The 24,642-nt window shown below is 37.3% G+C and overlaps 1 protein-coding gene across 1 annotated transcript; it reads left to right on the plus strand.

The window, feature by feature from the left end:
- Positions 1 to 3: 3 nt before the first annotated feature.
- THAP9 (THAP domain containing 9) lies at positions 4 to 19,628 on the plus strand. Its single transcript, XM_049630768.1, has 5 exons — positions 4 to 209; positions 5,605 to 5,800; positions 7,207 to 7,510; positions 8,936 to 9,086; positions 17,204 to 19,628. The coding sequence occupies exons 1-5, from the start codon at positions 130 to 132 to the stop codon at positions 19,179 to 19,181; spliced, it is 2,709 nt and encodes a 902-aa protein (XP_049486725.1). The 5' UTR covers positions 4 to 129; the 3' UTR covers positions 19,182 to 19,628.
- The last annotated feature ends 5,014 nt before the right edge of the window (positions 19,629 to 24,642 follow it).

A 24,642-nucleotide genomic window follows, 5' to 3' on the forward strand; every position in this document is an offset into this window, starting at 1 on the left:
TTGCACCTTAAGAGCCCGCCTTTTCCGACAAATAAAGGTCGTAGCCGCCGAATCCACGGGCGGAGCTAAATTTATCACGATTAATGCTGTCGTAGGACCACCCAAAGTGGAGCCCCACGTAGCAAGAAGATGACCCGAAGTTGCTCGGCAGTTGGCTGCAGCACCCGGGACACCGTGCTGAGCCGGGAGCGCGGCCTCTCCTTCCACCAGTGCGTGAGAGCAGCCTCCGGCTGTCTAACTCCCAGCACGGCCTGGCGGGCAGTAGGCCAGGGTGGGGCGGGGCCGGGCTTGCGTTGCGCCGTTGACGTGACGTGGCGTGACGTGCGTAGCGTGAGGGAAAGGAACCGGGGACCTTTGAGAGTTGGTGTTTTTCCTGTCTTTCCGGCTTAGCGTGTACCTCCAAATTGCTGATTCTTTCTCGTTGCCTACCACTTGCCTAATGGCGTTTAGCAAGGGTTTTTTGAAAGGAGTCATGCTTCTTTTCGGTCGTCTTACTATTTGACGTGAGGAGATGGGAAGGGTGGACAGTTTGGGAGAACTGTTGAAGGCGTTCGATTCCATTAGAGTTGTGTGGCTTACCCAGGAACAGGAGTACAGATGGATTTTCACGAATACTGCCTGTTACTACAAGTTATTTAGTAGAATTGGCTGAGCTCCACAAGGCCGGTCCTATTCTGGCTGGATCTGGTCATGGCAAGGAAGGTACATTGGCTCAAGAGTGGGGTGGATTTTCAGACCAGTCTAATTCGAACCCACGTCTATAGTCCATCCATGACATTCAAGGCACAATGCGAAGTAGAAGAGTGGGTAAAGCAAGATCCTCAAAGACAAAAAGAAACGTACTTCAAAAAGAGGTAGTCTGTTAAGGTAATAGATGTAGAGAGTTAAACCACTGACAAAGGACTTTTATGAGAAAATAAAAAATAGTTTTATGGGACAGATGATTTGAGTTGGACCTTGAACTTAGGTTGTAGAGTGGGGGTGGGAGGAAGATAGCGCTTAAATACGAATAACATGGAAAAATGTAAAGGGGTGGAGAGTGCAGATATCAGAGGAGTGGAAAAAGTATCTTGAAGACATTAAAAAATGTCAGGTTAAGGAGTTTCAACTCTGTATGGTAGGCCTTTTGTAGTCATTGTTTTGTGTTGTTTTTTAAATAGGGCTGGTTCCTCCACCTAAGCTGTTAGAATTGTATCTTGTAACCTTTCTTTTTTTCTCTGGGATTTCCCCCCATCAATTAGTTCCTGTTCATTTTAAATTGCTCCCTCTACTGATTACTTGCCTAAAGTCGATGAACATGCTCACATTACTTCCATTTTTAAACAGGCACACAAACTCTTGAGCCTATGTGCACCTCTGCACTACCCTATCACGCTTTCCCTCTATAACAAGGCTCCTCTAACAGGAACATACACCTGTTTTCCTAAGTCCTATTGACTTTTCAACCTATGGTAGCCAGATCACTACTGCTCTAATGCACTGACAAAGGGTCAACAGTAATGTTGCCAAATCTAAGTGAAAACTTCTAAGTCCTTCTCTTAACCTTCTTTTTTTTTTTTTTTAACTTTTAATTATATCGACTGCTCCGTGAAACTCACATCTTCATTGGCTTTATTGACACACTCTGTCCAGAGTTCTCTCCTTTTCCTCTAATTTTTTTTTTAAAATTTTTTGCTGCCCTGCTTTTCCTGTGCCGTCTTAAGATTCTTTAAGCGAGGAAGAATTCATTTATTGCTTTTATTTGTTTTATATATTGAGGACCAAAGTAAGACCTACTTAATTTTAAGAAGAGAAAGTGATGCAGTTATTACAGTAGTATACTATCATTCGTCCAGGCTGATTTCTTCCCATTCATTCCATTTTCCTGATTTCTGGAAATTATTTTTCTAAAAATGCAAATTTTATACTAGTTCCCTTAAAAAAGGTTTTTAATCCTGGGCTTTTCAAATGCCTAAAGGCAGAGTCCAAACTCCTCTGTGAAGACTTTTCTCCAATACCTGTCTTCCAACCTGAATTTAATTTCCTCTGTATTTCTGTTATTTTTTATGTGTGCTAAATTAAACACATGCCCTTATGTGTGAATGGGAGGGAATAAGCTTTGTCTTCCTATGCCTAGGAAGTTGTAAGGAATGCAGAAGAAGGTAGAGATAGGAAAAGGAGTTAGAATACTATGGTGTTAATCGTAGCAACAAAGTTATATTGATCAGAAGTAAGGGTTCAGCAAAAAGGTAATATAGGTTGGAAAGAATTTGTCAACTTGCCATCGCCCAAAGGCATCATCTTCAGACTTCTTGAACATGGAGCCCTCTCCACAAAGAAATTTGAGTACATGCCCTGATAAATGTGTACTGATTTATAAATTACATACACGAAGTGATGAACTAATATGTATTATGAAACACAAAAATTAAGTGATGCGGCAAAACATTATAAAAACAAATTCTAATGTTTTCTTCAAATCTCAGTAGATGAGTGCACACTCCTCCGGTAGCCACTGACCTAAAGGATGGATCCCAAACTTCCTAGCACACACGATCTTTTGTGATCTGGCCTTTAGCCACCCCTCCAGCCCATCCATACCCAGTTCAAGCTACCTCTGTACTCTTCTTTAACCCTCTCCAGTCTACAAATTAACTTATTTTTCAATGCTTTATCAACCAGTAAGATCCTAGTAGTTATTTTATATCTGTGTTTATGCATTTGCTCGGAGTGGCCACTGTCTGCATGGCAAACTCCTGTTGATACATCAGCTCTAGCTCCAGCATTCTGTCTTCTGAAGCCTTCCCCAACATCCTCACCACCATTACCAGAATTGTGAAAGATGTTGCAAGGACACAGGCGAGGGGCTTGGGCTGAAAAGCATGAATCAAAATGATTAAAGATGTGGAAACTGTTGTTATGAGAATACTGATACTTTGTCAAACACATAAATGGTTAAATATGAGATGGGACTGGCAAGTTTAAAGAAGTGACAGTTTGATTCATTCTCCTTTTATTGGTGTAAAGAAATTAAACAACTTATTTCATAATCAAAGAAATATATGTATGATAACTTGGAAGAGTTTTTGCCTGAATTGTAATGAATTCTATTTTTATACTTTTAGCTATGAAACATTTTGAACACATTAGCAGGCAAAGAATAATACATAACAAACACTGATGTACCCATCACTAGAATTAAGCAGATGTTAACATTTTGCCTTGTTTCAATTTTTTTTTTCTTTTCTGTTAGAAGAGAATTAAGTTACCAGGTATAAAGCTTTACCCCTCAATCCTTTCTCTCTCTCCCCAGAGATGACCTCTGTAGAAAGGATTTTCCTAGCCACTTTTTCAGAAAATATGATATGCAGAGAGCCCAAGGTAATTTCTGCCAATAGTGTAAAAAAGGCATAGTTAACAGGAGAGAAAACAGATTCTGCATTAGTGTAAACCAATTCATTATTGTGTATATGAAATGATGATTGGTTTGGGATTTTTCTTTTGCCACAGGTGATTTTAGAATAGGGGAACATGAATTCCAATTTCAACTACTATTTACTGGTGGCTATACTTAGTTCTGGTCTTGGTTTCATCTTCAGTAAAAGGTAACCTGTTCGTGCAGAATTTTTTAAAGACTAAAACAGTTTTAAAAACACACATAAGCACTGGGGCGCCTGGCTGGCTCAGTAGGAAAAGCATGTGGCTCTTGATCTCAGAGTCATGAGTTTGAGCCCCATGTTGGATGTAGAGATTACTTAAATAAACTTTAAAACATATACACACCCACACACGTAAAAATAGCACAAGGTAAATGCTTTAAAAGTAGTATCAATTATTATTACCAATTTAATTTTGTCCAGAATTCAAATTAGTCATGCTTGTTAGACTACAGTATTTTTCAAGCCTTTCATGGTGTGTTATGCATAGGAAATATTTAATACTTTGGGGCAAACCAACAAAGCTGTTTGGGACTGGACTGTAATACCTACTTCAAGGGCTCCAAGTGGCCCAGGCAATTCCATGAGATAAGGGGATTGATGACTGTAGTGAGCAGGCATGCCAGTTGGGAAACCACATCAGAGGATCAGGCTAGTAATGTAACTTGGTGGACTAGCCAACTTTTTACTGTCCTTTGCATGGTTAGAGACTACACCCCATCTGTGGAAAAGCTGCCTCACAAATGTGCCATTAGTTAAGAAAAGAATTCAGTAAAAAGACATAGATTTGCCTCACCTTTATTAGAAAAACAATTTCCTCTTGATCAAGTGGCATCATCTTCCTGGAACAATAAAATGAAAGTCTTGAAAGTGGATTGTTGTTCCTAGGAAAGAACAAACTCTGGGTAGCACTTTACCATATACAAAGTGCTTTTGAATGCATTTGTCACCTTGTGCACTCTTAACTACAACCCTGTGAGGCAGCTGAGAGATTGAGACATGTCTGTTAAAGGTAATTGAAGGTTAAGTACAGATTTTCCAATTCAGTATTCTTTCTCAAGGTGATTGAGAGAATATCTCAGAAGTATGTTTTACCATACTGCTATATTTCCCCAACAATGAGCTGAGGACATTAAAATTTTCACTAGTTTCAATTCCTAACAACCATATGCTTTAAAACCCAAGTTAAGATATACAAAATTCACACAGCTACCTGTAGATCTGTCTCCAAGGTAAATCAAGGGAGAGGGTGCAGAAAGAGTAGTTTTGTGATCCACCCCCCCAACAAATTTCTAAACATAGTAATTTGGCTAGGATTAAAAAGAGAGAAACACGAGGTAATTTTTGTATTCAAGGCTATGAAAAAGTGGTGCCTTTCAAAACAAAAGAGGAAAATTGAGTATGGGAAATGTACTTACTTGTTTTCTACTGCTGAGTAACAAATTTCTTCAAAATGCAGTAGAAACATGATCTCACAAATTTCTGAGGGTAGGAATCCGGGAGTGAATTAACTGGGTGTTACAGGCTGTCTCATAAGGTAGTAGTAAAATGTTAGCCAACACTAGAATGTTCTGAACACTTGATGAGGCTGAAGGGTGCAGTTTCAGAAAGACTCATGTGGCCTTTAGCGGGGAAGCCTGTTTCTTGCCCAGTGGACATATTTCTGCAGGACTGCTTCTCACATGGCAGAGAAATTTTCCCAGAGAAAAACCATTGAAAAGAGGGAGCAAGTACCTTTTATTACTTAGTCTTACTGCCCGTTGTCTCTTCTCCTTTTTTTTTTTTTTTTTTTTTGTATTTCTTAGAAGCAAATCACTAACCCTAGCCCACACTCAAGGGGAAGGAAATTAGGCTCCACCCCTTGAAAGGAATAGAAGTAAAGAATTTGGGGACATAGTTTAAAAACACACATACTAAATTTGAGCAGATTCCGTTAATGTAGTCAGTGAAGACAAAATGTAGGATGTTTAATATGAGAATTGCCCTCAGAAATTAAAGCAAATGAGCTCACTTAGATACTAAACTCTTGGATTCAAAAAATCAAAGAACTTTGAAATCAGATTAAGTAAATTTAACTGGACTTGATGTTTATACGAAGCAGTTAAATAATAAATGGGTTTATGTAATAAATACTGTAGTATTACCATAATATTTTCATGTTAATGGAACTTTAATATGATTGCTGTAGATTTCCAACTGATACCATACAGCGCTCAAAATGGATCAGGGCTGTTAATCGTGTGGACCCCAGAAGCAAAAAGATTTGGATCCCAGGACCAGGTGCTATACTATGTTCCAAACATTTTCAAGAAAGTGACTTTGAGTCATATGGCATAAGAAGAAAGCTGAAAAAAGGAGCTGTGCCTTCTGTTTCTCTATACAAGGTACTTAAATCTAGGTGTAAACAAAACTAAATTCTACAGAGCCTTTAAAAACCAAGATACCTCACATTATAGCTAGAATTTACAAAGATTAAAAAAAAAATCCTAAATCTTAAAATAAATCCATTAATAGATTTTAAATGTGTAGAAAACTAGGTTTTTGGTTTTTTGTTTTTAATCTATATGTAATATTAGTAATTCTGCTTTGAAGTTTTTAAGGTATATAAATGCAAATCATTTTCTAGACCCACATAAAGATTACTAAATTGATCACAAAAATTAACTAGTAGATGCCTTAGAATTCAGGCTTTTGTTTGACACAGTTTCCATAATACTTAGAAATTATGCCTTTTTCGGGCTCCTCCCAGTAATGTTGATCTTGACCAAAAATATGCTTAATTGTTAGCATTGATATAGAGAGGTATCTATGGAAAATAGAGGGCTTTCTATGAATCAGTCACCAGGATTAGTGTTACGTTCTTAGGTTTCTTTTTTTATGTTATCCTTTTACCCCTTGGCCACATTGCTGTACGCACTCCTCGCTGCACAGTCTGCAGTAGTCCTCTAGCTGTTCTCTGCTGACACTATCCTTGCCTCTTATCCATGGGAATTTCCTTTCGATATTGTTTTCTCTCATTCCTGTATTCAGAAGAATGTCATTGGTGTCAAATCCAAACTCCTAAGCTCTAAGAGCTTCCTTTTAATTGTGCATTTCTAACTGCTCCAAATTCTCTTTTCAAACCACATGTACTAACTTCTGTATATGTGATAAATTGACTAACTTTCATGCTTTTGTAAAATGAATAATAGTTACTATTTATTGAGACCTACAGTGGTCTAGGCATTGTGCTAGGAGATTTACATAAATTATTCTATTGTATCCTTAAAACAACTCTGTATTATTACAGTTATACAAATGAGGAGATGAGGGATTGTAGAGGTTTAGTGACAGCTAATAAATGAGGGAGCCATGATTAAACCCAGATTAGTCTCAATTCCAAACCCCATGCTCTGTCCACTATGCCTTCCTTTTTGCACAAATAATTTTCCTGTCCCCACCATTAAATCATGTCATTGCTGTCTTAAAACACTGCTCAAAACTCATTTCCACGAAGCCTTCCCAAATTACCACCTTTCTGTTGTTACTTAACCCATTTCAGAAACTTTCAACATCATGTTAACTTTCGACATCAGGTTACTATTTCTATATGGATGAAAAAAAACCCCAAAAAACCTCAAACCCTGTTCACATTTTCCTATAAATACACTTCAAGAAATTAGAGATTATGACCTTTTTTTAAAACAACTCTCCACATTAAAGGTGAGTCCTTTGATTTAGTGGTATTTTTATAGACCGCCTTCTGTGTGATCATTTCAAAAATAACCTTAATTTTATATTTCTGTTGTAGGTTCTTCAAGGTGTACACCTTAAAGGTAAAGCAAAACAGAAAATCCTAAAACAGCCACTTCCTGATAATTCTCAAGAGGTTGCTACTGAGGACCACAACTACAGTTTAAAGAGACCTCTGACAATTGGTGCAGAGAAACTGGCTGAGGTGCAACAGATGCTACAAGTGTCCAAAAAAAGACTGGTTTCTGTGAAAAACTACAGGATGATCAAGAAGAGAAAGGGCTTACGACTAATTGATGCACTTGTCGAAGAGAAACTACTTTCTGAAGAAACAGAGTGTCTGCTACGAGCACAGTTTTCAGGTATGATGTTCCCCTTTTCTTTTTTCTTTCTTTCTTTCTTTTTTTTTAAAGTTTCTTTTGAGAGAGAGAGCGCACACATGCACATACACATGTTTGTGGGGAAGAGGCAGAGAGAGAGGAGACACAGAATCCCAAGCAGGCTCTGTGCTGTGCTGTCAGCACAGAGCCCAGTGCTGGGCTTGAGCTCATGAACCGTGAGACCATGACACCAAGAGTTAGATGCTTAACTGACTGAATCACCCATTGTTGCCCTGTGATGTTCCCTTTTCCTGAAATATCATTAAAGTATTTACTTTGCTGTTGCCTATGAAAACATGCTTTTAGCTGAGACATGAAGTCTCAGGGTAAGCAAAAAGAAGGAAAAGTAATTGCCAAAATCCTTTTATGTATTTCCAGTTTTAAAAGTAATGTACTTATTATAGGAAAGGCAAAGAAATATATAATGATAAAAGTAACACATAATCCAACTACCCAGAGGTTAGATCATATGGCTTATACCATATACTGTACTTTTCATTTTTTATAAAGCACTTACTCGCTTTACTGCAAATTCTTTTTAAACAATTTAAGTGCTTACATAATTTATCACCGAAGCGTTTTTGCAGTGGAGTCGAACCAGGTAATTTTCCAGTTCCCTTTGAGCTTGAAAATTCTTTGAGTCTCCATATATTATTTTCTAAAATATCCTATGGAAGATATACATGTCCATTGGAAAGACTACCTACTCTTTTCTTTGTGAACCAACATATTTGAAGAGGGACAGAATTTAAGTATAGCCAACTTACTCTTTGATGAAAGCCAGCAGAGATTTTGGATTTACATCCTGGTAAAAAATAAGTATGTCTTGTTTCTAGAAAAGAGCAGGTATCTCCAAAGGAGGAGAATATTTTGTGTTTTTCCAGGAGGGGGACAGAGGTGTAATAAACAGGGATCCCCACCAGGAACAGAGGATTTTTTTTCCCCTCAAAGTAGGCAAGGTCATCTGTTCAATTTGAATAGCATCCTATTGCCGGAATTATTTCTTGTGTCTCATTTGTACCCTCAGATAAATAGTAACCAGGAAGCAAAATAAATAAATGTGCTCATAATCCAGAGACTTAATTTTATCCAGTTATTTTATCTTCTTCCCTGTTTCTCTAAAATTCTCCACTTAGGCTGCCAGTGAATAATAAAACATAGTGATTCAAGTTGAAACTTTCTTCTTCCCTCTTTTGAGTGAAACGATCCAGGATGAGCAGGATAAATTGGTCAAGAGGTCCTAAGATTGGATATTAGCCTTTGAAACAAACTCAGTTAAACTGTGATTGTATTTGTATTTGTATTTTGATGGCCACTGTTTTTTATATCCAAATGCTATGATCTGTACCTTAGAATGTTACTGTACACCTTCTTCATCACAAAGAATAAATAAATTTATTTTAACAGATTTTAAGTGGGAATTGTATAACTGGAGAGAAACAGCTGAGTACTCCACAGAAATGAAACAGTTTGCATGTACACTCTACTTGTGCAGTAGCAAAGTCTATGATTATGTAAGAAAGATTCTCAAGCTGCCTCATTCTTCCATCCTCAGGACGTAAGTGAATTACTTTTTAGATGTTAAATAAACAAGTATTTTATTATTTAATTGTATTTTATGTGTTGAAGCTATTTGTATTCAGACTCTCATTTATTAGTCCATTTGCTCTTTTTAAAAACTTATAGTGGTATTTGCATATTATCACAACAGCAGATTTTCACCAACAAAATGAAGGTCTATAATCTGACAAATTTTTTGCATCTTCCAGACAGAGATATTCTCGGTGATAAAATTTGAATCTGAAAATATTGGGATTTCTAATATACTTCAGTAGTTTTAATACCTGACTATCCTAGAAAAATCTACAATAGTTCTAGATTGACACCATTGGTTTGAGGCTAAGCATAAAAATCTGCATTTTTGTTAAGCACTGTAGTTGATGCCCAGTGTGGGTTGTTCAGGGAGGAAATTTTGGTAAATAATTTTGTAGGATTTGTGGTCAAAATACATGGATATATTTATAATTCACTTAGTATGAAGCAAATAACTCAGTGACTTTACAGTAATGTCTTATAAAAGTAATGCTCAATATTTACTGTTTTTTATCACTGGTTTTACAGATGCCTTTTTATTTTTATTTATTTATTTATTGAGCTTAAAAATGACAGAAGTATATTGTCTCACACTTCTGGAGGCTAGAAGTCCAAAATCAAGGTATTAGCAGGTTTAGTTCCTTTGGAGGGCTGTGAGCGAGGGGTCTGTTCCAGGCCTTTCTCCATAACTTGTACTTGGTGGTATTTCTCCTTGTGTATCCTTACATCATCTTCCCTTATGTATGTGTGCTTCTGTGCCCAAATTTCCTCTTTTTATGAGGACCAGTCTTAGGATTGGGATTCACCCTAATGACCTCGTTTTAATTTGATTACCTCTGTAAAGACTGTATCTCCAAATAAGGACACTCTGAGGTACTGCGAATTAGGATTCCAATATATCTTTTTTGAGGGACACAATTCAGCCCATAACAGTCACTTTCCTGATGCATAAGCCTCCCCATTACCTACAGACCAGAGGCTTGACTCCCTCCTGTGGTTTATTGAGCTTCCCGTGGTGCGGCCCCTGCTAAGCTCTGAGGCTCATCTCTGGCCTCCCTCCCTGCCCTTTAGCATTCCATGCTCCAATTGTAAGGCACTCCTTAATGGCCTCTTTTTGCCACCAGGACTTACTATTCCCTGTGCCTGAAATGCCCATTCTCTCTCTTTATTGGTCCTAGTGATTACTCCTCAGTCTTCAGGCTCAAATTAGACCTCCTTTCAGAAGCCTGGCTTGCTGTAAGTGCTCCTGTCACACACATAAGAACTGAATCATAGTTCTTTTTTTCTTTTAATGTTTGTTTATTTTTTTTTTTGAGGGAGGGGGGAGAGAGAGAGAGGGGTACAGAAGACCTGCACTTGATCTTAGCCAAAAGGCTGAGAAGCCATGAGAGGTACAGAGGATCTGAAGTGGGCTCTGTGCTAACAGCAGAGAATCTGATGCAAGGCTCAAACCCATGAACCATTAGATAATGATGTGAGCCGAAGTCGGATGCTTAACCGACTGAGCCACCCAGGCACCCCAGACCTGAATCATAGTTCTTAAAACACTGTCTTCCCCACTGGACCATGAGCTGCCCAAGTATGAGGTGCATCTGGTTTTTGGTTACACTACCATCGAACCCCCAACTGTGCATTGTACCTGAAGCATTAAATGGTCCCTTGATAAATATTTGTAGAAAGAAAGAATGCCTGAATGGTCATTTAGCATTTTGAGTAGACGGAAGGAGGGAATGCAGTGGACCTTAAGTCGCTTTCTGAAGAGCAGTACTCCATTTAATTCAGTGCAGGTGGGACAGAGGCCAGCCAGGAGTAGCATCATCTCTCTCTCCTGGAAGGTACCTCTTGGTTTCTTATTACTTCAACTTTAAAACAGATTCAGGGGCTCTGAACTGGAGAAACTCTAAGAGAGCACATAGTCCACCATCCGCTGACCCCACCCATTTTAAAGAAGGGGGAAATTGAGGGCTGGTAGGCAGTAGGACCTTAATTATATAAGGGAACAAGAATTCCTGGCCCCCCCAAAGGTCCTTCTGGCTGGACTAAATCAAACTGACATGAAACTGATTAACAGGAGAAAATTAAATTTAATAGCTGTACATACAGGGAATCCACATAGACATGGAAATTCCAAAGACAGACAAAAGAGGTATATATGTCATTCTGAACTAAGGAGATATGGGGATAGGGGTCTGGGATTTCAGAGGAAAGGCATGCACTTCACAGGGCAATAAGTGAAGCAGATGTTTGGTAATTAGATGTTTGCCCTACCATACATTTTGTTCACTTAGATAAAATCTATCTCTGTTAATAACTCTTATTCTGGGAAAGCCTCCCCAGTTTAGATTATTCTGTGTGGTTAGGAAGGGATAAAAGTTTCTCTTGAGCCTGCAGGGTCTCAAATGCCTTCAACTCACAATAATCCACATGCCAGGGTATCTGGGAGGCTCAGTCAGTTAAACATCTGACTCTTGATTTCAGCTCTGGTCATGATCTCAGGGTTCACTTTGTGGGATCAAGCCCCACTTTGGCTTAGGCTCCATGCTGACAACACAGAGCCTGCTTGGAATTCTCTCCCTCCCTCTCTCTGCCCCCCTGCTTGTGGGCTCCCTCTCTCAAATAACAAATAATCCACATGCCAGAGCAGCACATTCTGGGGATCCTGTCCTGAACCCCGTCAATTATGATATTGTTGTTTTCCATTTTGGGGAAAACATCTGTTTTATTTTCTAATGGAGATATAATTAACGTATAACACTTTATTTGTTTTGGGTGTATAACAGGTATCCAGTATTTGTATATATTACAAAAAGATCACCACACTGTCTAGTTAATATCCATTCCATGGTTAAAATTACTTTTTTCTTACAATGAGAACTTTCAAGATCTACTCTCTTAGCAACTTTCTTTTTTTATTTAAAAAAATTTTTTTAATGTTTATTTATTTTTGAGAGAGAGAGAGACCACAAGCAGGGGAGGGACAGAGAGAGAGAGAGAGGGAGACACAGAATCTGAAATAGGCTCCAGGCTCTGAGCTGTCAGCACAGAGCCTGATGTGGGGCTTGATCTCTGGGAATGGCGAAATCATGACTTGAGCAGAAGTCAGACGCTTAACCGACTGAGCCACCCAGGTCCCCCTCTTAGCAACTTTAAAATGCATGATACAGTATTATTAACCATAGTCACAATGCTGTATATTACATCTTCTTTTTAAAAATGATTAACTTTCCTCCACATACTATTAAAGTAATACTAATAAAAAATTTGGAAGTGAGAGAAAAGAATGGAAAATTCATTAATTGTTTATCTACATTATATGTCAACAATTATTAACATTTAGGGAATTTGCTTCCAGTCTTGTTTCTGTGCTTAGATTTGCTAGCTTTTTTTTTTTCTTTTTCCTTTTACATAGTTAATGATCTTTAATAGCTGCATAGTATCAGGTAGTTGTACCCCATTTATCCGGGGCATTCTCCAACTATTGGACATTTATATTGTTTCCGTTTTTGATTGTAGTGACCAGAAACATTTGGATAGTTGTGTATAGGCTTATTCACTCTCTTCTATCATCTGATTTTACTATTTAGGCCAGATATTATTCTTATTTATAAATGTCTACTTTTTGCTAGGCAGGAGATGTTTTTATAGATACTGTGTTGATATATCCCCTTCTCTACTCAAATTTTCTCTTTACTGGTTTTAAAGCACTGCTTATGGATTTTGCCCTGTGGTTTGTGTGAGACATTTCTTCATTTCCTGTAGTTCTCCATTAACTTCTGGATTAAATAGTCTCTGGCAATTCCAGCTCACACTGATCTTTTCTCTCTTTATGTCCATTTTGTATTTTTGCTATGATGCTATCTATTTAGTATAATTTTAGTACTCAAAAAATTGTTTATTTCTTTGGGTACTTTGTCTGAAACTAAAATACCTTGTTTAATATGATAGTAATACATGCTTGTTATAAAACATTCAGACAATACGTAAGTATGTAAATACTGGAAAATGAAAAAGGTTTATAGACCTTTTCCAGACCATTCCCCTAATTCCCAAGATAACTGCTATTAGTAGTTTGGTATATATTCTCTCAGACATTAAAAAAATATATATCCACAAAATTTTGTGTTAATGTCTATCTATTACTCTCATATATTAGAAGTATCTAGATTTTATCTTGACAGTTCTGAATAGTCAAACATATTCACATTTGATTACATTTCTATTTATTTTTTTATTAAAAAAGATATATCTTTTTAACACACCTCTGCTTATGTATTACATCTATAATCATTATAGTTAATATTTATTTGGTAAATTTATTTATTGGTCAGGAGTGGCCAGTGAGGCAGGAGGAAAACCAGGAGATGTGATGGCCTGGAAGCCAAGTGTAGAAAGTATCTCAAGGAGATAGTCCACTCTGTCCCTGCTGCTGGGAGATCAAGTAAGAGGAGGACAAAATTGACCATTGGATTTTGCAAGATGGAGGTCATTGATGACATTGACAAAAGCAGTTGCAGTGGAGTGGTAGAGAGGTAGGCCTGGCCGAAGTGGGATCAAGGGAGACTGGAAGCCTAAGAAGCAGAAACAATGATTAAGCACTCCTTCAAGGAGTTTTGCTATGAAGGGAGCAGAGAAATGGGTCTGTGGGTAGAAAGGAGCATAGATGAAAGGGAGGGCACCTGTTGAGAGGGCACTTGTTCCAGCATGTTTGCATGCTTAAGGGAATGGTCTGGTAGAGAGGAGAACTGGTGATGCATAAGAGAAGGGATAACTGTGGGGGATAATATCTAACACCATTGTGGAGAGACGTTTAGCCTTAATTAGGAGTAGGGACAATTCATTCATTTACACAGGAAGAGGCAGAGACACAGATTCAATAGGTTAGCAGATTTAGTGGTAGGAAAATGAGTTTTTATTGGATTGCTTCTGTTTTTCTCAGTGACATAAAGATAATAGCAGAGAATTGGGGAAGCAGAGATAAGAAGTTTGAGGAGAGGGGTGCCTGGGTGGCTCAGTCGGTTAAGCATCCGACTCTTGGTTTCAGCTCAGATCATGATCTCATGGTTTCATGAGTTCAAGCCCTGCCATCAGGCTCTGTGCTAGATTCTCCCTTCCTCCCTCTCTCTGTCCCTCTCCTGCTCACGCTGTCTCTCTCAAAAAATAAATTTTAAAACTTTAAAAAAACTTTGAGGAGAAAAGAGACAATTTGAATAGTTATTTTTCCTCCTGTGATGATGGAGAAACAGTTATACGGTAAAAAATTAGATGATGACAGACCAAGCTAGACTCATATTTTTGAAAACCCTTGTTCAGTGAGACAGGTACCTGCTTCACTGATTTCAACTTGTCATATCTTTTTCTAATTATTAGCCACTATCAGTCACCTCTGTAATTTTCTTTGTGTTGATGTTGGATCTTTATCAGTTCTCTCTTGAATTCTCTATGTCTAGAACCTTCCCAGAGCTGTGCTTCTTATAATTCCAGTTCTTTGGGTCTTTAAGGTAGTTTGTTTTTACATATCTTTTGTAAGAATGTCATAACATCCTCAGCCTTCCTTATCATAACAGTGATATATATGGTATGATCTTAGTAGATTTTCTCTGTCTCTAATTTTCTATTTAGGTTTTCATTCCAATTAATAAATTAGCTCCCTCTATAGGTAAGATGATGTGAGAGATTCAAAGGTAAACAAGACCATGGGAGGAGCTAAGAGTCTTTTTCTATTGTTGTTTTTTAATGTTATTTATTTTGAAAAAGAAAAAAGAGTGCCAGTGGAGCTAATAGTCTTAAAGAAAAACACCCCTTGGCACGATGGCTCTTCAGCCTTGTATTTTTTCAGGCAGAGTTTTAAGCCACCCAACTGACTCCTTATAATCACTCTATAACTAAGCTATTGTTCAATTTAAAATATCCTCTTGGGGCGCCTGGTTGGCTCAGTTGGTTAAACATCAACTATTGATTTTGATTCAGGTCATGATCTCACAGTTGTGAGTTTGAGTCCCACTTTCAGCTCCATGCTGCTGGTGCAGAGGCTGCTTGGGATTCTCTCCCTCCCTCCCTCTTTCCCTCTCTCTCTCTCTCTCAAAATAAATAAACATTAAAAAAATACAATTTAGATATCTATTTAAAAATCAAGCTCAAAGAACAAGCTTTTTTATTTTTATTTTATTTATTTATTTATTTTTAAACGTTTATTTATTTTTGAGACAGAAAGAGACACAGCATGAGTAGGGGAGGGGCAGAGAGAGAGGGAGACACAGAATCGGAAGCAGGCTCCAGGCTCCGAGCCATCAGCCCAGAGCCCGATGCGGGGCTCGAACTCACGGACTGCGAGATCGTGACCTGAGCCAAAGTCGGCCGCTTAACCGACTGAGCCACCCAGGCGCCCCAGAACAAGCTTTTTTAAAAAGCCTATTTAAAATAAAAACTTTTACAGGGTGCCTGGGTGGCTCAGTTGGTTAAGCGTCCGACTTCAGCTCAGGTCATGATCTCACAGTCTGTGGGTTCAAGCCCCGCGTCAGGCTCTGTGCTGACGGCTCGGAGCCTGGAGCCTGCTACAGATTCTGTGTCTCCCTCTCTCTCTGCCCCTTCCCTGCTCATGCTCTGTCTCTCTCTGTCTCAAAAATAAATAAAAACATTAAAAAACTTTTTTTTTTTAAATAAAAACTTTTACATAGAGGCATTAGGTAGTTTCATAATATACTGACTCCATGTGCAGCACAGCATCTTTGGTGTTCATTTGAGAGTCAATCCTAATGCAAGAAAAAAATTTAAACAATTAAAATTTGGAGACCCATTTGCAAAGGACATTCAATATACTACTGGGCTGTAGCACCCTGGTGGGTAACCACTGTCCTATTTTCTCATTATCTTACTGTTTCATCCTATTTTAAAATATAAACAACTGATTAATACATTTGTCTCTTAAATAGGTTACAAGCAGCTTAAAATTGATGTCTTTTGCATCCTGTAAGTGTGTTTTTCAAACCCATTAGTGCATCTTGAAATCAATTCAGTGGGTCATAATTGGCATTATACACACACATATGTTACATATATGTGTGCATGGCACGTAATGAGGGTAAATTTCATTTACAGAACTTTTAGTTTGCGGCAAAGTATGTGGAAAGCCCTGTCCTGAAATACTTAGGGCGAGGTACATTAAAATCTCAATTAGAGGCCTGCTGTCCAGGAAGAAACCTTGGCAGTCTGGAATATAGCCCCCAAGTCAGAAATATAACATTCCAAAAAGTCATTTGAGTTACAGAAGTAAACTTTAGCTAAGATGAACACGTCAGTCTCTACTAGAGAATCCAATTTGTCTTATTTTAGATAGTTCTTAAATTTGGCTATTGTCTCTCCTGACCCTACAGCAAATTAGAGGTAAATTAGAACTGAGTGAAAAGGATTCTGAAGACAGCCACTAACAGTAATTGGAAAGCATAACCAGTATGGAAAGGTCAGGGACACTGCAAAAGAACTCCTAAGGTAGTAGTGTAGGTACTTTGTGCAGGGCAGACAGATGCAGACGCCTTCATTGTTCCTTGAGGGCACAATTTGAGGTCGCAAGGAGCAGTGAGAAAAGCACTGTCAGGACACCGGGAAAGCTGGGCTTCACACTTGTATGCAGCTAGCAGCACAGCAAGGGCTGTGCGGCTTCAGTTCTGCCTCTGTCCCCGTTTCCCAATCTCTAAAATGAGGTAGATGTGCTAGATGTTCTCAAAGTTTCCTTCCCCTTCAACCGTTTTCTCATTTCATTGAATTTACAGGTAAGACTGGTTTATGATCTAAACACGACAGTTACAACAAACCGGGTAATTGTTTTGTATATATCTTAAAGAAGTAGATGAGCAATGGTGTATTGAAATACTTACTCTGTGTCTAAGCTTCTCTGTTATCTTAGTATTTTATGGTAACTATTTGAATAGATGCTTGAAAATGTCCATAGAATTTGGCTACTTATATTTGGCTGTGTTTCTATAGGGATCTGAAGCAACTTAGCAGCAGTTAAGGTATTTTTTCCTTTTTTTTTTTAATTTCTTCATTTGAGTTTTATATATATATATATATTTTTATATTTCCCAGATGGTTATCCAAATGCAAACCCAGTCCAGGCTTCAACAGCAACATTTTTTCTTTTCTTCAGCGAAGAGTAGAGAACGGAGACCAGCTCTACCAGTATTGTTCACTGATAATAAAAGGCGTATCTCTCAAGCAACAACTTCAGTGGGACCCCAGCAGTCACCATTTGCAAGGGTTTATGGACTTTGGCCTCGGCATACTTGATGCTGATGAAACGCCCCTTGCGTCCGAAACTATTTTGTTAATGGCCGTGGGTATTTCTGGTCACTGGAGAACACCTCTTGGTTATTTTTTTGTTAACAGGGCATCTGGATATTTGCAGGCTCAGCTGCTTCGTCTTACCATTGGCAAACTAAGTGACATAGGGATCACGGTTTTGGCCGTCACCTCTGATGCTACAGCTCACAGCGTTCAGATGGCAAAAGCGTTGGGAATACATATTGACGGAGACAACATGAAGTGTACATTTCAGCATCCCTCATCTTCTAGTCAACAGATTGCATACTTCTTTGATTCTTGCCATTTGCTCAGATTAATAAGAAATGCATTTCAGAATTTTCAAAGCATTCAGTTTATTAATGGCACGGCACATTGGCAGCACCTTGTGGACTTAGTAGCCCTGGGGGACCAGGAATTAGCAAACATAGAAAGACTCCCAAGAAAACTTGCAAATTTGAAAAACCACGTGCTGAAGACGAACTGTGCTGCCCAACTGTTCAGTGAGAGTGTGGCCAGCGCGTTGGAGTGCTTGCTATCGTTAGGCCTGCCTCCTTTTCAAAACTGTATTGGTACCGTCCATTTTTTACGCTTAATTAACAACCTGTTTGACATTTTTAATAGTAGGAACTGTTATGGAAAGGGACTTAAAGGACCTCTACTGCCTGAAACTTATAGTAAAATTAATCGCGTGTTAATTGAAGCCAAGACAATCTTTGTTACATTATCTGACGCTAGCAATAATCAAATAATTAAAGGTAAGCGAAAACTAGGATTCCTGGGATTTTTGCTTAATGCTGAGAGCCTAAAATGGCTCTATCAGAATTACGTTTTCCCAAAGGTCATGCCTTTTCCATATCTTCTGACTTATAAATTCAGTCAAGATCATCTGGAATTATTTCTCAAGATGCTTAGACAGGTATTAGTAACTGGTTCTAACCCTACCTGTATGGCATTCCAGAAAGCTTACCATAAGTTGGAGACCAGATACAGATCACAAGATGAAGCTTTTCTAAGTGAAGTAAGCATCCTTGACATTTCAATTGCTCGAAGGACAGACTTGGCCCTTTGGACCGTTCAGCGTCAGTATGGCGTCAGCGGCATAAAGACTCTTTTTCACAAAGAGGATATTTGCCGAGACTGGTCTAATTGTTCGCTAAGTGAGGCGTTACTAGATCTGTCAGATCACAGGCAAAAACTCATCTGTTGTGCCAGTTATGTTGCAAATAAGTTATCAGCTCTTTTAACTTGTGAGGAGTGCATCAGTGCACTGTATGCATCAGATCTCAAGGTTGCTAAAATTGGGTCACTGTTGTGTGTTAAAAAGAAGAATGGTTTACATTTCCCTTCACAAAGTCTTTGTCAAGTCATAAATATTTGTGAGCGAGTTGTAAGAACCCATTCAAGAATGACAGTCTATGAACTACTTCCTAAACAGAGAGAATTGTATCTTCAGCAGAAAATATTATGTGAGCTTTCTGGGCATATTTATCTTTTTGTAGATTTAGATGAGCATCTCTTTGACGGAGAAGTGTGTGCCATCAATCACTTTGTAAAGTTACTAAAGGATATAATAATCTGTTTCTTAAAGATCAGAGGTAAAGATGCAGCTCAGTACCCTTTAAAACACCATTCAGAAAGAATTGAAATGAAAACTTTGCCAAGAATACACTGGTCATCATTACAGGATTACAGATGTTCAAGTTTTGCTAATACCAATAAATGCAGGCATTTGTTAAGTAATGATGGATATCCATTCAAATGAGGGACCTAAAATATATTAAAATTTTCATGAAAAATTATTGGTCAACATTTAAAGTTCAACCTACCATATTTTATAAATTGACCATTCTGCACAGTTGACAAGTTTGTAATACTAGGATTTCTAATTATGCGTATTATAAAATCTGCTTGTACTTGGTATGGTTTGCAACATTTCAGTTACTCGGAATGTAGAACGCAGTTAAGTCAGTAGGAACAGACCAGCCAACAGATGCTGCCTTTGAATATACTACTATAAGACTGAGTAGTATGACTGGACATACTTTTTAACTTGTTCAGTCTACTTTAAAACAAGAGAGAATAACAACAACTAACAGTCATTAAAACATTGACTTATTTTATAAATAGACTACATTCCCTAAAAGAGCTTTGGTTTACAGCTCTTAAGAATGTTGACAGAAAAAAAAAAAAAAGAAAAAGGAATATAAAACCTTGGATGTAATTTTTACTTACATGTGAAAATCTAGATGTGGTTTGAAAATTAGGCTGAGTTAAAATATCAAATACCACAAAATCCTTTTGCCAGGGTACCCTAAAATGGAAATACTTAGGCTTTATCGGGCAGAAGGTAAGCACATGAGCCATGAGATGGTTCCGTGTGCTGCAACGAAGTTGGGGAATGTAGTCTGAGAAGTAAATAGGGGATGTCATTTTCACAATCCATTGTCCTTGGACTTCAAAATACTACTTTTGAATAATAGAGTGGATACTTACTTGACTCCACTGGAAGAGCCCGATGCTCATCAGAGAATGAGGAGAAGCCTTATTTCAAGCTCTTCTGAAGTGTCGTGTTTTGCAGGGAGGCTGAAATATATTTTCAGTGTTGAATGAATAAAGGGACTTCACAACATCCAATTAATAAATTAGAAAAAGATGGGCAGTTGAGACAGTGGTTATGAAAATATTTGTCTTAATTACATGATTAGTTTTTTCAGAAATTTAGGAGAAGCTTAAATGATCTGAAGATGGAAACATACCTAAGGACAATTTTCTCCATTCTGTCACACCCAGACTTGAAAAGATGAGTAGAAAAATGTAGGTATATGTTGTACTTTCACATATGAGGAGTGTTTTAAATGGATAAAAGAAGAAACAAGCGCATGATTCCCCTATGTGTGTAAAACATCTACTCTTTGTATGTGAATAGTCATGAAGTATAATTAATATGAAAACTTAAAATTGCAAAAGATTAATGACTAGGCAAAACTTGAGTTTTATTAACTGAAATTCTCCTTAAATTATATATTTTGATATATTTGTTTTGTTCTACCTCAAACAAAGGTTTAAGTTTGGAGATGTAACCAGAGTTGTACTAAATTTTATGTAAGAGCTATCGCTGAGAAGTCTCAAAAGTGTGGGTTGTATTTGCAATAGAATTTTAGATACCCCAGGATGAATCTTATTTAAAAGAATCCTACTTGTAAATCACCACCTTTAACTTATTGCTTATATAAATCCAAGTTTTGTCCAGATCTTTACTTAAAACTAGGTTTATATCTGTAGGTGTCTCATGTTCTTTGCTGTTGCATTTTACTGCATTTTACTAATGTACTAGTATATTCTGTAGTTTAGTGTTTTGCACTATTTCTTTGAGTGCTGGATAAATTGGACAAATATTCACAACAGGAATATTTCCTTTACTGCCTTTTTAAAATTTTTTTAACGTTTTTATTCATTTTTGAGAGACAGAGTGTGAGCAGGGAGGGGCAGAGAGAGGGAGGGAGACACAGAATCCAAAATAGGCTCCAGGCTCTGAGCTGTCAGCACAGAGCCCGACGCAGGGCCTGAACCCATGAACTATAAGATCGTGACCTGAGCTGAAGTCCGACCCTTAACTGACTGAACCACCCAGGCACCTCTCCTTCACTGCCTTTAACAGTTAATTGCTCTTGCCTTAGTGAAAGTATTTCAAGTCTGATACCAAGTTTACTTAACATGATATGCTTTATGGCGAATTTTTAAAATAAATTATTCATATTTGATGAGGGTAATTTACTTTATAATTTCCACTTAGCACCTTTGTCCTTTTTTCATCAGAGAAAAACATTCTCTTTAGAAATTTATCCTTCCTACATTTCAACACGTAGAGCAGGAACAACTGGATATCCACATGCAAAAGTATTAACTCTAAATGGGTCAAAGACCTAAATGTAATAGGTAAAAATGTAAAACTCTTAGAAGAGAGCAAATCTTTGAGACTTAGATTAGGCAATAGTTTCTTAAACATGACACCAAAAACATGAACAACAAAATACAAATTGGACTTCACCAAAAAAACTACAAAAAAACTTTTACTTCGGAGGACACTGTCAAGAGACAACCCACAGAATGGGAGAAAATTTTTACTACTCACACATCTGATAAAGGACTTGTATCTAGGATATACAAAGAACTCCTATAACTCAATAATGAAGGACAAATAACCCAGTTTGAAAAATGGGTAAAGAATGTAAATAGACACTCTTCAGAGGAGATAATACAAATGGCCTATAAAAACATGAATATGTGCCCAACATCATAAACCATCTGGGAAATGCAAATCAAAACCACACTGAGGTATCACTTTACACCCACTAGGATGGTTATAGTAAAAAAGTTAATAGCAAGTGTTGACAAGAATGTGGAGAAACTGAAACCCTCTTACACTGTTGGTGGGAATGCAGATGCTTTGGAAAACAGCTTGGCAGCTCTTCAAAAGGTTGAACAGAGTTACCATATCACCTAGCAGTTCTACTGACAGGCATATATATAATATACCCAAGAGAAATAAAAACATGTCCATGTAAAAATTTGTACACAAATTTCATATTATTATAGCTACAAAGTGAAAAAACCTAAATATCCAAATGATGGATAAATAAAAATGTGTTGTATCCATCCAATGGGTAACATAGTAAGTATATATTATGCTTTATGACAAACTGCCAGAACTCTTTTTGTGAAATAACTTCACCACTCTGCATTCCAATCAGGAAATGTATGAAACTTCCAGTTCCTCTCCTTTCTTCCCAGTACTTGGTATGGCCAGGGTTTAGTTTTGAATTAGCCATTCTAATAGGTGTGCAGTAATATTTCACTGTGGCTTTCATTTCCATTTTCCTAATGGCTAATGATGCTGAGCATCTTTTCATAGGATTATTTGCCATCCACATAATCTTAGGTGAAAGGTCTGTTGAAGTCTTTTGCCCCTCTTTTGGAAGGTTGGTTTTTTTTATTGAGTGTTATATATTCTGGATAGAAGTGCATTATCTAATGTGTTTTGCAAATATTTTCTGCCAGTCTGTGGCTTTTCTTATTGTGTTTTGAAGAGCAGACATTAATTTTGAAAAATGCATTTTATCAGTTTTTATCTTCTAGGGATACTTCTTAGTTTCATATCTAAGAAAACGTTGCCTAACCCAAAGCCACAGATTTTTCTTCTCATGTTATCTTCTAGGTATTTGGTCACTTTAGGGTTTTCATTTTTAGGTTATGATCCATTTTCAGTTCATTCTGGTCTTTGGTAGAAGTTGAGATTCATATTTTACATATGGATATCCCAGCAGTGTTTGTTAAAAAGATTGTTCCCTGAATTACCTTTGAGCCTTTGTAAGAAATTGACCACATATATATGGGTCTACTTCTGGGCTCTGTTCTGTTCCATTGATCCATTGGTCTAACATTTCACCAGTACCACAGTGACCTGATGAGCCTTATATGAGCCTTGAAGTCAAGTAGGAGTTTCACCTTTGTTCGTTATTCAGAAATGTTTGGCTGTTCTAATTGTACCTTTCTCTATATATTGTTTAATCAGCTTGTTGATTTTTTACAAAGATTCCTGCTGGGATTTTGGCTGGAGCTTTGGGAAATCTAAAGATCAATTTGGAGAGAAGTGATATCTTCATAGAATCTAATGTTCCAATTCACGAACATGGTAGATCTCTCCTTTTTTTAAGGTCTTCTCTGATTTTATCAATGTTTTCTACACTTTACCTACAGATCTTGTATATATCTGTTACATTTCACATTTTGTGGTGCTATGCTAATTGTAAAAATTTGTTTCTAAATGTTCGTTGCTACTATGTAAAAATACAATTTTACATATTGACTTTGCTTAAACTCAACTTTTTCTAGCTTTTTTTCTTTAAAGATTACTGACTTTTGTATATAGGCAGTCACATTGACCAGTAGATACTGTCTTATTTCCTATCTGTGCTCCCCTGCTTACTATACAGTGACCTCCAATACAATGTTGTAGGAGTGTCTTGTTCCTAGTCTAGCAGGGGAAACATTCAGTCTTCACCATTCATATGATATTAGCTGTAGGCTTTTTAGTAAATGGTCTTTTCAGGTTGAGAATCCTTTCTCTTCCTGGTGTGCTGAAGAGTGTGTGTGTGTGTGTGTGTGCACATTTCACTCATAAGTGGGCCTTGAATTTTGTCATAATTTTTCTGTACCTTTTAACTTTTTTGGAAAAATATTTGAGCTATAATATACATATTGTAATATTAACCCTTTTAAAGTTCAGTAGTTTTTAGTATATTCAAAAGGTTCTCTGCAACTTTTACGATCATACAGTTTTACTTCTTTTTTATATCCATGCAGTGAGTTACACTGATTATTTTTGAATGTTGTCAACTTTTTATTCCGGAGATAAACCCAACCTGATCATGATGCATTCTTTTTATCTATTGCTAGACTTCATTTGATAATATAATCAGGGAGTTAAATGTCTCTGGCCTTATAGTAAATATTACCCTGAATATATTTTCTTAATGCTTTTGAGAAAAAAAAATGCCTTAAATGCTTTCATAAAACTATTTAAAAATTATAATTAAAAAAAAAAAGCCCTTATACCTTTCATTTTATAAAGTCATTTGGATCATAAAAACCTCACGTTTGGTCTATAGATAATGACAAAATCTGCATTAAGGAAACACACACACAGACACACACAGCCCTAAGTAATTAACACAGTAGAAAATAACTCCAATAGCAAAGGCTTTCTTTCTATAGCTGATTGGCTTCCTTCTCCTTTGGGTTGCTGCTACGGAATTTCTACAGAAAATGCTGAAAAAGGATGCAACATGATGGTAGAGATCCTAGTTTGAAGCTGCATTTACATAACAAGTATTCTCTTAGCTGTTTGTTACAGAACAATAAAAGTGGAAAACTTTTCTAAAGATTTTTTTTATTCACATTTGACATAAGATTTAGAATATGTTATTTGTCTGAATCCAAGAACTGGGAAGCTAAAGCAGTAGTCTCTCCCTAAAGTCGCTGCTCTGCTTGTTTTATTACCTGCAACATTAAGGTTTTGTTTCCCAGATAAGACCTATAGGTTGCTTTTTGTTCTTGAAAGAAAAGGAAACTGAGAAAGGTGCTCACCATAAAAACACCAAACATTAAAAAAGAAAGAAAAACATCAAAAAAGAAAGGAAAGAGTAGACTGAGTTTCTGCCTTT

Source organism: Panthera uncia, chromosome B1 (assembly GCF_023721935.1).
Source record: "Panthera uncia isolate 11264 chromosome B1, Puncia_PCG_1.0, whole genome shotgun sequence".
NCBI classification, from domain to species: domain Eukaryota; kingdom Metazoa; phylum Chordata; class Mammalia; order Carnivora; family Felidae; genus Panthera; species Panthera uncia.